Genomic DNA, 14,216 nt, shown 5'->3' on the forward strand with positions numbered 1-14,216 from the left:
CCAGATTCCCCCCTGCTCCATGACAAGGAAGCACATATTACTGCTGAGAGGGGGGCAGAAGCATGGAGAAAGATGCCAGTTGACGTACAGGCATGCAGGGCTGGATGAGAGCTGGGGGGAGGTCAGGAACACAGGAATCCCTCTGTGCGCCCCTGCTCCTAGTCTAAGCTCAAGGTAACAGCAGCCTCCATCTGGAGGAATTTGAAAGTAACAAAACTCAGACCCAAGTCAACTAACCTAAGTCAGCACACACACACACACACACACACACATGCATGCACGCACGCAACTAACCTAAGTCAGCACACACACACACACACACACACGCACGCATGCACGCATAACAAAACCACTGTCAGGAGGCAAAGCAATCAACAGAAGCAGACTCAGAGATGACCTGGATATTGGAACTATCAGAGGGTCTTTGCAATAACTGTGAGTAATGTGTTAAAGGATCTAGTAGAAGAAGTGGACAACATTCATGAACAGATGAGGAATTTTAGCAGAGAGATGGAAAATAGAAGAAAGGATCAAATGAAATGCTAGAAAGTTTTGAAAACCAGTGTTTTGGTGATAAGGAATTTCTTTAATAGGTTCACCAGTAAATTGGACAAAGATGAGGAAGGAATCAAAGAACTTGGAGATATGTCCATACAAATGATCAAAACTGACACAACAGGGCACCCCGGGTGGCTCAGCAGTTTAGCGCCGCCTTCAGCCCAGGGTGTGATCCTGGAGACCCAGGATCGAGTCCCACGTTGGGCTCCCTGCAGGGAGTCTGCTTCTCCCTCTGCCTGTGTCTCTGCCTCTCTCTCTCTCTCTCTGTCTCATGAATAAATAAATAAAATCTATTAAAAAAAAACAAAACCGACACAATAGAGAGAAAAGAATAGACCAAGAGAAAACAGAACCGAGCAGCCACAAGCTGCGGGACTGGTTAACCAGATGTACCTGTAACTGGAGATGCAGAAGGAGGAATCTTTAGGAGGTATCTGGCAAGCTGGTGTTTTCCCAAGGAAGTCATGTGGTTCAAAAATGGCCACAAGTAGTTGTTGCTTTGCTCTCTAGCTTCTAATTTAACTGAAGCATTTACTCTCATATCCCCCCACCTCCTCTTCATCCCCCTCAACAGTATGTCTGCCATTCGGCGTCATGAATTGGGGCTGGGAAGGGTAGCTGGAGTAGTGAAAACACGCTTGCCTTTTCCTTTCAGCAAACAAGTTAAACTTGAGTTAACTGAAATAAAACACATGGGTCCTGGTTTTGAAGAGGTGGTATATTATGGTTCATTTCTGTCCATAGTTATAGCTAAACACAAATAGCTCACAACATTTGTACCCCTACCCCTTTCTTATTTGAGCAATAAAAATAAATCTGTTTAAAGAAAAAGAAAGTATTAAATATAGTGTTTTTCCAGGGAACACTCTTGAAATACTGGAAGTGATTTCCTGTACTGGCTAGTAATGCACTTTTTAAAAAAGATTTTACTTATATTTATATGAGAGAGAGAACACACATGAGCAGGGGGAGGGGCAGAGGGAAAGGAAGAAGGAAAGAATCTCAAGCAGACTCCACGTGGAGCCCAATATAGGCTTGGTCTTACAACCCTAAGACCATGACCTGCGCTAAAACCAAGAGTTCAATGCTTAACTGACAGCCACTCAGGTGCCCCTAGTAATGCATTTAATAAGACAGCTGTACAAGTTCCTTACTGTATATGTGCTGTCAATTAGTGTTCAGGCATCCAGCGACTTCAGCTGCTAGATGGTGACCAGCTGTCCACCTGCTGAGGCCAGTTGCTGGAGAAAACTTGCTGGTGGTCTGGGTGTTTGTGCATCTCGTGAATTCAGATGCTTCCTGGACAGGAGGGGAGGGCACTTAATGAGAAGGGCTGGGGGCATAGTCTCTCCAATTTTAGCTTATGGGTTTAGAATTTAAACTCAGACACACACACACACAAAATAAAATAAAATAAAATAAACTCAGACACAGATTCTCATCTTGCCATTGTTAATGAACTTGTAACCCTGCCTATGCACAGGCTGCCTTGAGAAGGCCTCTGGGAAGGTTTCCTGACCCTCTTGGCAGAGCAGCTCCTTTCTCCTCTGTGCTAATCTCATGTGTGCCATTTGGGGTATTTTCACATTATCTTGCATTTGTTTCTTATGCATCTGTTGCCTCTACTAGATTGAGATCTTCAAAGGTAAGAGTCTGTCTTATTCATCATCTCTAGTGTGGTGCCAGGTACAGAATAGGTTCTCAGTAAAGTTTGTCTGAATTGGATTAAGGAAATGGCTTGCATTAGGTAACTGCTGTGACTCTAAGTATAGCTGAGACAAGTGTTTGGTCCAGCTGTATTCCATGGGTGATCTGGTTCTGTGAGGATTTCGGGGCCTTCTTGTGTATCTCCTGTGCACATCATAAACACCTTACATCTGAGAGCTACCAAATGGGACTCACTTCCATGGTTCTGATGAGGACATTGGATTCAGATCACCATAGTAATAGACTTGGAAGCAACTTAGGGTGACTATGTTGAAAGCAAACAAACAAAATAAAAATAGAGTCAGAAAAATACAAAGTCATAAAGAAGAAAGAGAATGTTGAACCAGGGTCTGGGATGGAAGCTTTAACAATTCAAGATATAGGTCCATTCAGGTGGTCCCTTTTATGTGGTCACCTTCTGCAAGAGGGTAGCCTTGGGAGGGAGGCCTATGATGCAGGGAGAGAAGCAGAGGGGCTCTCTGTGGACCAAGGCAAGGAATAAAACCCTGAATATCAAACTAGAGTTGCCTTGACCAGACCCACATGGCTGATTGTGACTGAGGGTTTGCTCTAAGCTGCCTGGTGAACAAACCAAGAAGAAATGTGCTTTTACCCTCTGATAGAGACATACTAGTTCCTATGTGCAACAACGACAACAACAAAACCCAAAAACTACAAAAAAAAAAAAAAAACCACTCACGCCCCTTTTTTCCTTGGGAAATCAGATTGGCTCTGTATGTGGCTGTGCCCTGGTAAGGATGCATGACCTCAGCTAGTCATTGGACTCCTCTGGACCCTGACTTCCTTGGCACTCAGGCATCTCTGACATTGCATTGCACTCCATTCTCTGGGCACACAGGAAGTCTAGAATCCCTCTGGATTGAGATGCTGGCACTGGCTCCAAAGAGCAGGGACAGACACCCTGGAGCATCTGCGGTCAACTTAGATGTTTTCCTTGTAGGCTTGCCAGCTTCCCAGCTTTGAGGCGTTCCAGAGCAGTGAATGCTCACGGAGGGGGCCATGCTGCCCGAGTAAGCACAGAAAGCACAGCAGTCAACAGCATGCCCCTCCGGCTGCTGCCACCACCGAGTCCCCCGCGGGAGGCACGCTGTAGCTGCTGCCGCAAGCAGCAGCCCTGATCCTCCTGAGAGAGCACGGGGAACCTTCCAGAACACTGCTGGGTTTAGGGGGCGATGGCAGAACTCAGTGTTCTGGAGGGAGAAGGGGCTGCCTGGCAGACCTGCCCCAGCTCCCTAGAGCTGAGGATGCAAAGCTGAAGGGACAGTCACTGGACAGATTGCTTTTCAGTGAATTTTTGTTTTGTACTTTAGTTTGAGGGGAACGGGTTTACTGCCACCCAGTGTTCTTCCCTCTCCCCCCGCCCCAGATGTTCTCACAGATTGCTGTCTCCCTTTCTGTTATCAAAACTGACTGGGACCCAGCCTTTATTGGATAAGCCCATTCATACCACAGTGTAATTCATACCGCTTTGGATTCCCTGTTTTATGGTGTACAAAATCTGCAGGAGGAAAGCATCGAAGGGTGACTTCAAGGCATTTGCATGAAGAAATGTTGGGTGAGAGGGCCCTCCCACCGCCCCCTGAAGCTGCCCCCAACCCCTGCCAGGCGGGCTGTGAGGATGTGCAGAGATATGGCCCCCTGTGCTCTGTGTGTTTGGGGGTGCAGGAAAGGCCTGGCTGAGTGGGAATTAGCTGCAGTTCCCTTTGGAGCCTACTTCCTCTTTCTTCTGACACCCCAGGGCCTTGATGTGTTTTCCCTGTTCAAGGCCCCCCTGTAAAGAGAGTTTTAGTTCCCTTCCATTCTCCTGTCCTGGGGTGCCTATCTCTGTCTCCTCATTCCTTCCTCTGCGGGTTTTAGCAAAGCCACAGACCTCACCCATTAAGGATTAATGCACTGCCCTTCCCAAACAGAACACCTGTGTTTTATCAGGAACCTCCCGAAGCTGACTACTGGGGGTTCCGGTGCCCACATGGGCAGGAAGGTCCCTGGCCGTGAGATTCATTGGTCCTGAATGCTCTGATGCAAAGGGAGAGTGGGGTTTTTGGGGACCGTGGGAGGGGTGGAGCCGTGGAGATGTGTGAGGAGAGGTGAGTCAGGCAAGGGTCACCCCATCAGGAGGAAGCTTCCACTGCCAGGGTCTTTCTTAGCCAGAGCTGCAGTGGCTCCGGGGCAACCCCTGGAAGGGAGCAGGCTGGCACCGCATTGACTGGAACCAAAGATGGGAAGGAATGGGAGAAGAGGGGGGAATCACTGGTGGGTGACGAGGAGGAGGAGGAAGAAAACACACAGGCAGGGCCCAGGGAGTGCTCATCGAGTAAAATCATTTGGAGCCAAGATCTACTCATCACTGGAAGTGAGATGAGTTCCATTGTATTGTCAGAATTATTTGTGGCTCTAGGTCGCCCTCTTGGAAGTCAGCTTTTGCCAGGAAGTTTCCAGGCATCTTAAGTGCAAGGATCAGAAGACAGGACATGTGAGAGTGTGAAGTAAAACCAGAGTGAGGCTGCTTTCCTCTGAACACTGGGCACGGACAGTGCTGGTCCTCCCCCACCTCACCCCCCATTGAACAGTCAGACGAGCTTTGGCTGCATTTGAAATGGCGAGGTGGCAAAGGGGCTATTTTAATACTGATTTCTTCTGTTGAGGAAATCTTATAGTGGCCTGGTGGTGGTATTTAATTCTCAAAAGACCTTATTTCAGATTTTTTTTTTTCTAAATATGCACCTATCTCTACAAATGTTTAGGATGCACTGGTGTTGCCCTTTGCATGGACTGTTTGATGCCATGAGGGGGTTGAAGCTATAGCACTTCCATGAGGTGATCACCAAAAGCCTGGCCAAGATCTGAATTTCGAGGTCACCCACTGCCTTTGTGAGAGCTGCCCCATGCTTTAGGTGGACACAAAGCCGGGGAGTGGTGATCTTGTTATTGCCCTTCTTATTCTGGCGTTTCTGCAAAAAAGAGCTCAGAGAGGCTGGGCCAGCAGCTCTCAGGCCCACTCCCATTCCTCTCTCCTGGCCCCTCTCACATCTCATCCCAGGGATACACACGGCCTCATCCCAACCGCTGGAACAGCAGAATGCAGAGTCCCCTAACCATACTCTTCCTGCCTCTCTGCTCTTTACAGAATGGGCTGAACGGCTTACACCTGGCCTCTAAAGAAGGCCACGTGAAGATGGTGGTTGAACTTCTGCACAAAGAAATCATTCTAGAAACGACAACCAAGGTACGTCTCTTGGGGGATGGTGAGCTTTTCATTGATAATCCAAGCATGTGGGTCCCTCCTGTGTCATCCCAAACCCTGGCATAGAAACCAGCCCTTCGTGGGAGAAACCCAGGTGCGCTTCTGAATTTCTCTTGTCCTTCCCGTCGCTTCCTAGTTCTATATCTCCCTAAAGTCACCTGAAGAGCGCAGAAGCCTGTTTCCACAAAGTCGGTGGGCTTTTACTTTTGGTTTTCTTGGGGTCTTTGCCTCCAGCACAGGGCTGAGCACCTAGAAGTCCCATGGTCAGGTGCCTTGGGTCCAAATCCCAGCAGAGATGATTCTTCTCACTCTGTGACTTTGAGCAGGTTAGCTAGTGAGAAGCCTCAGTTCCTCTTCTAGCAAATGGGGATGAGAATACTTGGTTTCAGGATCAAGATGAAAAACAAACAAGAATCAGCAAACATTGGTGGCTGTGTTGCTGCTGAAGCCTGGAGAAGAGAATCAGACCCCTCCAGCATGTCCTCCCGCGAGTCTCCTTGGTCAGCTCTGCACTTACTAACCCCCCTCACCCATGACCTTGAAGGGCAGCCTGTGGCATGTCCCCCACCCCAACACACAACCCCCAATGGCAAAAGTCCAGAAACCACAGTCATGAAATTAGGCGCCTCCAGGTTGCAGACTTGTTTTTATTTCGTACATGCCTCCTTCTTATTGCGGAGTGAGCGAGATGCCACCAGCATTTCGAAACAGAACCACACCAATCACCTCGCTCTCTGGACTTGAGGGCTGCTTCCTCTTCTCTTCCTTCCTGCTTACTTCCCATGGTTTTCCTCTTGGCTTCATCCATCTGGCCTCTTTCTTTTCATTTGCTATTTATCACATGTGTGCTCCCACCCAGCCCCAAGTTCGGTTCCACGCAACAAGCACTGTGCCACCTCTGGAGCAGAGAACCAGAAGTGCAACACATAGAGAACAGGTATAATGTGTGGTTATGAAGCGCTTCACCAAAATATTATGAAGCTCCCATCATCTATTGAGGTAAAATTCTGTAATTTTCATGTCACTTCCCAAGGTGAAAAGATCTCACCGGTGAAATAGACAAGACTTGTTCTTTCTGAACATTCGGCATTTTTTTTCCCCTGATCCCCTGACAAGTACCAATTGTTTCCATTCCTCCTCTGTGGACGGAGGGATGCAGTTAGCCTTCCTTCTGGCGCTCCCACGTACCTGGCTGCAAGCAGTGCGCCATCTGCGGGCCCCATGCGGGCCAGGGTGGCTTCTCTTCCCCTGGCGCGGCCCCAAGAGCCGCACAAACATTATGCTTCAGTATTTTCGCTCTTTCCAAATTTCCCCCTTTGATTGTTATTTTGCAAGCGAACACTTGGTGTGTCTTTGTTATTTATAGACATTTTATAAGCCAATGTGGTTTCTGAATGCTACACAGAGGGAGGAAAAAAGGTGAAGCAGAAACCGTGGGCTGAGCAAGAGTCATAGCAGATTGGGGAATTCTAATGGGTCTCGCAAGCAGGAGAAAGATTAAAAAAAGCAAATAGTAAAAAGCCAAAATGAATATAGTTTCCTAAATTGTGCTTAGAAATTTGAAAAGCACAAAACGAAAGCATTCTTGTCCCCATCCTCCCATCTCTGCGTCTCAGAGGCCTGTGTTCAGCTTCTAGGCTGGTGGTGAGGGAGAGAGCCCTAATCTCTCCACTCCATCTACCTGGCAACTGCTGGCACGTGCAGGCACCTGCCACAACTGCCTCCCTTCTCGGAGTTCTGGGACTCCCTGCAAATGGACACCATGGGTCTTTGTGGATCAAATGTAGCTAAGAAATTGTTCTCTTTTTTTGATGGCATGTTTCTTGATGCAGAGGGAGAGGTGGAGGAAACAGAGGCCCCAATTCCTTGCCCTGAGACCCTGAACCCAGGCCAGGGGACTTCTTGCACCTTCTTGCAACGTGTGCACACATGTGTAGGTGGGAAGTGTGTGTGGGGGGGACCCACGGTCCCCCTTTGCTCTCACCCATCACCAGGGCTGCCCTCAGCCCAGATCCAGAAGGCGGGCCAGGATCCACGGGCCAGGATCCACAGCCAGGGTTCCCCATGGCCCAGCTGCCCACGCCACCTCCCACCCCCTAAATGGGTTTCTATGGGGAGAGCTCTGATGTAGTGTGATTTCAGGCAGAAACGCACAGATGGAAAGGCACTGCTTCTTGAGAGCAAGGAGCCTGGGTCTCAGTCACCTCTCCTCCTCCCACGCCTGGGCCAGCACAAACACACATGTGCTCAGTGTGTAACAGACGCATGAATGGGCACAGCATACTTCCTTCCAAATGGGGAGACTTGGAGTTCTGAGTCCTGATTTCTAGAGAAGGTTCTGGTGCCAACAGCCGTGTTCCACTTGGTACAGTGAGTGAGTCGGACCCAGGTGCCAAGACCTCTAAATGCTTACTCTTTGGACTTCTATGAAAAATGATTAATTAGCATCTATACATTTGTTTCTGGCACTCACTCTCTGACAGATACTGGAGGAAGAACTCTTTGGTTTATCAAATGGAACTTAAGGAGAAATCAAAAAGACAACTTTGGGAAGCAACAAACAGGACCCTCCTGCGTGATACAGGCCACATGTTAGAAACAGAGACCGGAGGGCCTCCCCCCAGTCCCCAGGTGTCTCCAGTGGGGCCATATCACCCACCTGCAGGCACCTGGGGCTGTGGAGGCTGGGGGGCTGCAATGCTTGGTGCCCTGCTACTCAGTTCTGCCGGGGTGAGGGCACGTTTCTCCCAGTGATGATGGCCCCCTTGCGTTGACTGAGTTTGAAATCCCTGCTAGTTGGGGCTTGAGTTGCCTGAGATGGATTAGCAAGTGTTTATGTAGTTGAGGTCAATTATATACCATCTGAGCTACAAAAAAAAAAAATGAGTTTGTTTGAGATCTCTGCTCCTTAAGTAGCAGAGGGACAGATGGACCCAGATGGAGTTTTCTCTGCTTTCTCCCATTTGCCCTATTTGACGGAAGCTGTCAGGTGGGGCCTGTCCTGCCAGCTTCTCACTTGGGGCGTGGGGGGGGGGGGACAGGAAGGGGTGCCAGTGGGGTCACGTGGGTGAGTCAGAGACTGTGCCTATGTTCCGGCCCCAGGACATCCGGGAGGAAGGAAGGAGACTGGCAGGGAGGCTGGCATCCTGAACAGAAGAAGCTTGAGAGACCTGAACCCAGTCTACCAATTGTCAAATACCCATAATAAATCTGGACAAGAAAATCTTGAAGTTCCAGTCACCTCTTCAGCACCTGCCTTGTTTCTTAGGCTCTGGGTTTTAGCTTTTTAAAAGTTTTCTTTCTTTCTTTCTTTCTTTCTTTCTTTCTTTCTTTCTTTCTTTCTTCTTTCTTTCTTTCTTTCTTTCTTTCTTCTTCCTTCCTTCCTTCCTTCCTTCCTTCCTTCCTTCCTTCCTTCCTTCCTTCCTTCCTTCCTTCCTTCCTTTCTTCCTTCTTTCTCTCTAGACAGGGATGCAGTGAGGGGCAGAGGGAGAAGGAAAGCGAGAATCTTAGGCAGCTCCACGCCCACCTCTAAGCCTGACACAAGATTTGATGAACCCAAGATTGTGACCTGAGCCAAAACCAAGACTTGGATGCTTGACTGACTGAGCCACACAGGCACCCCTAAAAAATTGACTTTAAAACACTTGTGTACTTCCTTTTCTTCTAGTGTTTATTCTCTCTGGCTTTTGTCTCCTCTCTTATTTGAGGACATCCTTGCTCTTTATATTTTACTGATGGATATTTCAAATGTTCTTTTCTCATTGCTTCCTCTGCCAGATTTCCTTCTTATGTTCCCCCATTTACTTCCATATTTGTCTTCCCTCCCCTGCATGCATTATATAGTTCGTTGTATTGCCTCCAACCTCCTTACATATTTCTGCCCTTCCCTCTCTGCCTCTCATTCCTCTGTCCCCCATGGCCCAGCTTTGAGTGAAGGGCACTGAGCCCGTGACCTCTGTGAGCCTCCTTCCCCAGCGCCCCCCGCCCCATGTCACCCTGCCAAGTGACAGCTGGAAGTCCAGGGAAGGCCGGCTTGCGTGGCAGACCTTTCCATGTGTGTCCTGAGGAATGCTGCCTGTCTGTCAGCCGATGATAGAATGCTATGTCTGCAGGCAGCAGATTAGGTGTTGAGAAGTGGCTTCTTTATTCTTTTTCATGTTTTTTTTTAAAGATTTTATTTGTGTATTCATGAGAGACAGAGAGAGAGGTAGAGACATAAGCAGAGGGAGAAGCAGGCTCCCTGTAGGGAGCCCGATACGGGACTCGATCCCGGGACTCCAGGATCATGATCTGAGCCAATAGATTTTTTTTTGTATGGAGAACCAGAAGGATTTTCCTCCTTGGGGTTTCGGATTATTTCAAGGCGTATAATGGGTCAGGCACACTCATGTGTGTTGTCTACCCCTTTGGGCTGTAAAGAAAGCCCACCCCAACCCGCACCCTTGTTAGTGTATGTTTAATGGTGACTTTACCTTTGACGGTCATGGTACTGTTGACAGCCTGGCAGGAAACCTCCTCTACTTCCTTTCCCTGTGTGTTTCAGAAAGGGAATACGGCTCTGCACATCGCTGCCCTAGCTGGTCAGGATGAGGTGGTCCGGGAGCTGGTCAACTATGGCGCCAATGTCAATGCCCAGTCACAGGTAATGGCCCTCCCGGGTCCTGGGCCAGAGGGCATTGGCCTTCTTCTCCACCTGCATTTCTGTTATATTGTGAGCACAAATCTAGATTAATCAGCATTGTGTCTCTAAGCAGCAATGGAGGCATCCTTTACTAGTTTTCCTGCTTCTAGTACACATTCTAGAATAATGGAGTTCATTATGGACCTCATCTTTGTTCAGTTAAACCAGCCATACAATGTATCTAGCTGTGGCTTACTTGAGGAGAGAAACTGTGTTTCAGGGTGGGTGGGACATGAGGCGTTCAGGAGGGAGGAAGTGAGAATAGAGGGTGTGTGTGTTCAAGAGGCTGATTTCCACAGAGTGTCACCCTCACCTGGTTGCCTTTTGTAATAATCCCACTAAAGCCATTTCAAAGCTTTAGTGAGTTTTTATGATGGGAGATATTGGTGGGAATATGACCCTGTGGGGAGCTCAGTGAAAATAGGATGAAGAGAAGGTTGTCCTCAAGTTTAGAGGATTTTGTACCAGGTTTAACATCTCTAATTTTGTGGGTGAATGTTAATGACTTTTGCTCTTGGTTTACAGAAAGGATTTACACCCCTGTACATGGCGGCACAAGAGAATCACTTGGAAGTGGTTAAGTTTTTACTGGAAAATGGAGCTAATCAGAATGTAGCCACAGAAGTAAGTGCCTTGGGCAAATGGCCTCACACTACTGGAGGTCCCTGGGTGCAGGATGCTGTTGGGGGCATGCATTGCCAGATGTGGCTTCAGCTACTTCCATGGAGTGCTCTCTGCCTTCTGGTCACAGCACTAATCCTGGGGCTGCCGGGCTCTGCAAGGGAGGAAGAGACAAAGTCATGGGTCTTGAGGAATGCCCAGATGCATACCAGAGAAATGACATCAGACTCAGTCTTGTCCTTCCCACGTTAAAGCAAAGGATCCTGCCATAAACCATGAGTCACTTCAGCTCTCATCCTGAGTTTTGTCATTGATGAAATGATGAAATTGAATGAGATAGAGCCAGAGCCTCTCTCGACAACTAACATCATCATACTGAGCAGTTATTGGACTTTGTTCTCATTCTGCTCCGCCAGTTCATGGGGTCCTGGGCCCCTCAGCACACAACCGAGATTAATGACTATAGCTCACAATCGAATTCTCAATGCCTGGCATAGTTTCTAGCATTTGGTAGGTGTCAATAATACTCATGAAACAAATGATGAATGGTCCTCTGCCATGTTGAAGGGGGAGAAGGAGGGTAGGACAAAAAACAGAAGGTAACAAAAATCTCTCGGAGCACTCAGACGGGAAACTAGCTCCAAAGGAAAATTAATGGCTATAGGCCCTGTGAGATTGCGGAGAAAGGAAGCAGATCCAAGGAAGGCTATAGGGAGGAGGTGGCATTTAAATAGAGCTTGACAGACAAGGAAGTCTTTGAATTGTAAGAAAGTCGTTTCGGGCTGCGGGCCAGTCATAGATCCCTGAGGTGTGAAAGCAAGTGTCCTGCCCTAAGGATGGTGAGTGGTCGGATGGGGTGGAAGCTGATGGATCTTCCCTCCTCTCCTGTGGCCAGGACGGCTTCACCCCTCTGGCCGTGGCTCTGCAGCAGGGCCATGAGAACGTGGTGGCGCACCTCATCAACTACGGGACGAAGGGCAAGGTGCGCCTGCCTGCCCTGCACATCGCGGCACGCAACGATGACACCCGGACAGCTGCCGTGCTGCTGCAGAATGACCCCAACCCCGACGTGCTTTCCAAGGTGAGGGAGCCACGCTAACACCTGGGTTGCGGAGCCGTGTGGGTGGGGTGACCCCGACCATGCCCCAAGAACAGACCGAGATCAGAGATGGTATCAGCCATGCACACGGAGCGTCCCCAGCTCCCACGGTGCCTTCCAATTCCTGCCAGTGACCGGGGGCCGCCACCGTGAACAGACCCGCTTTGAGCCCCTCATGAATGCCAAGGGGAATGTGCTTGGTGTGGAGCAGGAGGTATTCTTGTTTCTCCTGGTAATCCAGAAAAGTATCTAGGGCAGGCTGGGTCTCGGGTCAGAGTGACACTTTGGAACCCAGCAGGTTGTATTCTAGAATGCATCCCCCTCTTTCTCTGGCCAGCCCCTGGTGAAGGACGGGAGGTGTCCCCCATGGGGAGATGAGAATGGAGAGGGTGCCCCAGGGCCTGGACTGATGAATTGAGGCACTGCTCATCCACTCTGTTAAGTTTGGGCTGGTAATTACTGCTCCTATAGTAAGAGTGGATCAGACTGAGCTGCTTACCTGGTCTCTCCACCCAATGGTTGCTGGGTTTCATCTGGAAGGCTGCCAACTGGATTGGGCACTGTCTCAGGTTATAGGACAGAATGATGACAGTGACGCACAAAGGGGTGAAAAGGGCCGCCTTTGGCCAGCCAGCTGAGTCCCATGCCCTTATAGGGAGCTGAAACAATCACTAGCATTAAGACCATGGACCTCATAACACTTTTCATTCATTGATTAATACCTCTTCATGAAGAACCATTCGCATGAGCAGGCCTTGCAGAATGTGAGGTAATGCTTGTCCACAGTTTGACCACATGAACCTCAAAACAAAGAACGGGGGCCCCTCAGAGGTGGCACCCAGCTTTAAACAAGACTGGCCACAAAGCTTTTCTTGACTCCATCAGCAGACCTTCCCGTATCGCGTCTTGGGCCCTGCTGACATTTCCACAATCCCTGTTCTTCTGAGGTGGAAATGGCAGTGTGCAGCTTCTGACATGTTGTCCCCTTCTGTTGTCCTGCAGACGGGATTCACCCCCCTCCACATCGCAGCTCACTATGAGAACCTCAATGTGGCCCAGCTACTCCTCAACAGGGGCGCCAGCGTTAACTTCACGCCACAGGTAAGGCACTTGGGCAGGTTCTGCTCTCAGGCGGGGCTGGGGGCTTGTCTGGTCTCTAGGGGCTTCTGCCTCTCACGGGGACACCACCGATTTCCTCCTTATGACACCAGTGCCCGGGGTGAGACAGCCCTGCTGTCTGTCAAGTCTCCTCATTGATGGGTTTCTAATCACCTGCCCATCAGTGTCCATTTGCCCATCCTCACTCGAGGAGGGAAGCCCGGAGGGCAGTCTGTTATGATGACTCAGGGAGACGGAGCTTGGACAGATTGCTGAGATTAACCATGATGCAGTCATGTCCTCACAGGTTTTGAAATCTTTCTTGAATGAGAAATGTCCTAACAGTAGGCTTAAAGTGGCTTCTTGTATTGCTGCCTCTGTAGGGCTGGGGCAGGGGGATCACAGGGCAGGGAGTGCATAGCAGCTGCATTTGAAAGCAAGATGCCACCGCCTGACTGGTTCCTGTTCCTTCCCTGCAGAACGGCATCACGCCACTGCACATCGCCTCCCGCAGGGGGAACGTGATCATGGTGCGGCTCCTGCTGGACCGCGGGGCCCAGATAGAAACAAGGACCAAGGTGGGTACTGGTGAGCTCTGGGGCGAGGCCCGGGGAGGGAGTTCTGCCCTCCCGAACCCCTGAGGGGTCGGGGGCTCTCCATGACTGGCTAGTGACAGGCCTCCAGCATCATGGTGGGAGCCAGGAGGCAACAGGAGACAATCAGATATGCTGGAGTCGGGCTGGTGCTTAGGGAAGCATCCGCGCTTCTGTGGCTGCAATGATACTGTGAGCAGTCTTCCCTCCAGTGGCTCTAATAGCCGCCTTTGGGGCTTCTCGTTTGGACTCTGTCTTTTAAAGGATGAATTGACACCTCTCCACTGTGCAGCTCGGAATGGGCATGTGCGAATCTCCGAGATCCTGCTGGACCACGGGGCACCCATCCAAGCCAAAACCAAGGTTTGTGCTTCCCTTCTGTGAAGAGCATCCTTTCCGCAGGCTTCAGGCCAGGCCAACCCAGGATTACATCCCATCCCTGAAAAACAGAGGTGCTGATACTACTAGCTGAATCAGTGTGCTGTGTACCCCAGTGCTTGTCACCCGGAAGACACTCAGTATAGCTCGAAATATCAGCTAGATCAGGCATGGTGAACCTTTTCCCTAAAGGGCCAGGTAGTAAATATTTTTAGA

At 49.6% G+C, this 14,216-nt stretch overlaps 1 protein-coding gene across 1 annotated transcript in view; it reads left to right on the forward strand.

Annotated features, from left to right (window-relative positions):
• Positions 1 to 14,216, forward strand: part of ANK1 (ankyrin 1) — a 216,623-nt gene that overhangs the window by 135,151 nt on the left and 67,256 nt on the right. The window contains 7 exon segments of the mRNA XM_025440516.3: positions 5,414 to 5,512; positions 10,074 to 10,172; positions 10,737 to 10,835; positions 11,728 to 11,913; positions 12,934 to 13,032; positions 13,509 to 13,607; positions 13,887 to 13,985. Coding sequence (XP_025296301.3) covers positions 5,414 to 5,512; positions 10,074 to 10,172; positions 10,737 to 10,835; positions 11,728 to 11,913; positions 12,934 to 13,032; positions 13,509 to 13,607; positions 13,887 to 13,985 — 780 coding nt within the window.

This window comes from Canis lupus, chromosome 16 (genome assembly GCF_003254725.2).
Source record: "Canis lupus dingo isolate Sandy chromosome 16, ASM325472v2, whole genome shotgun sequence".
In the NCBI taxonomy this organism is placed as follows: Eukaryota; Metazoa; Chordata; class Mammalia; order Carnivora; family Canidae; genus Canis; species Canis lupus.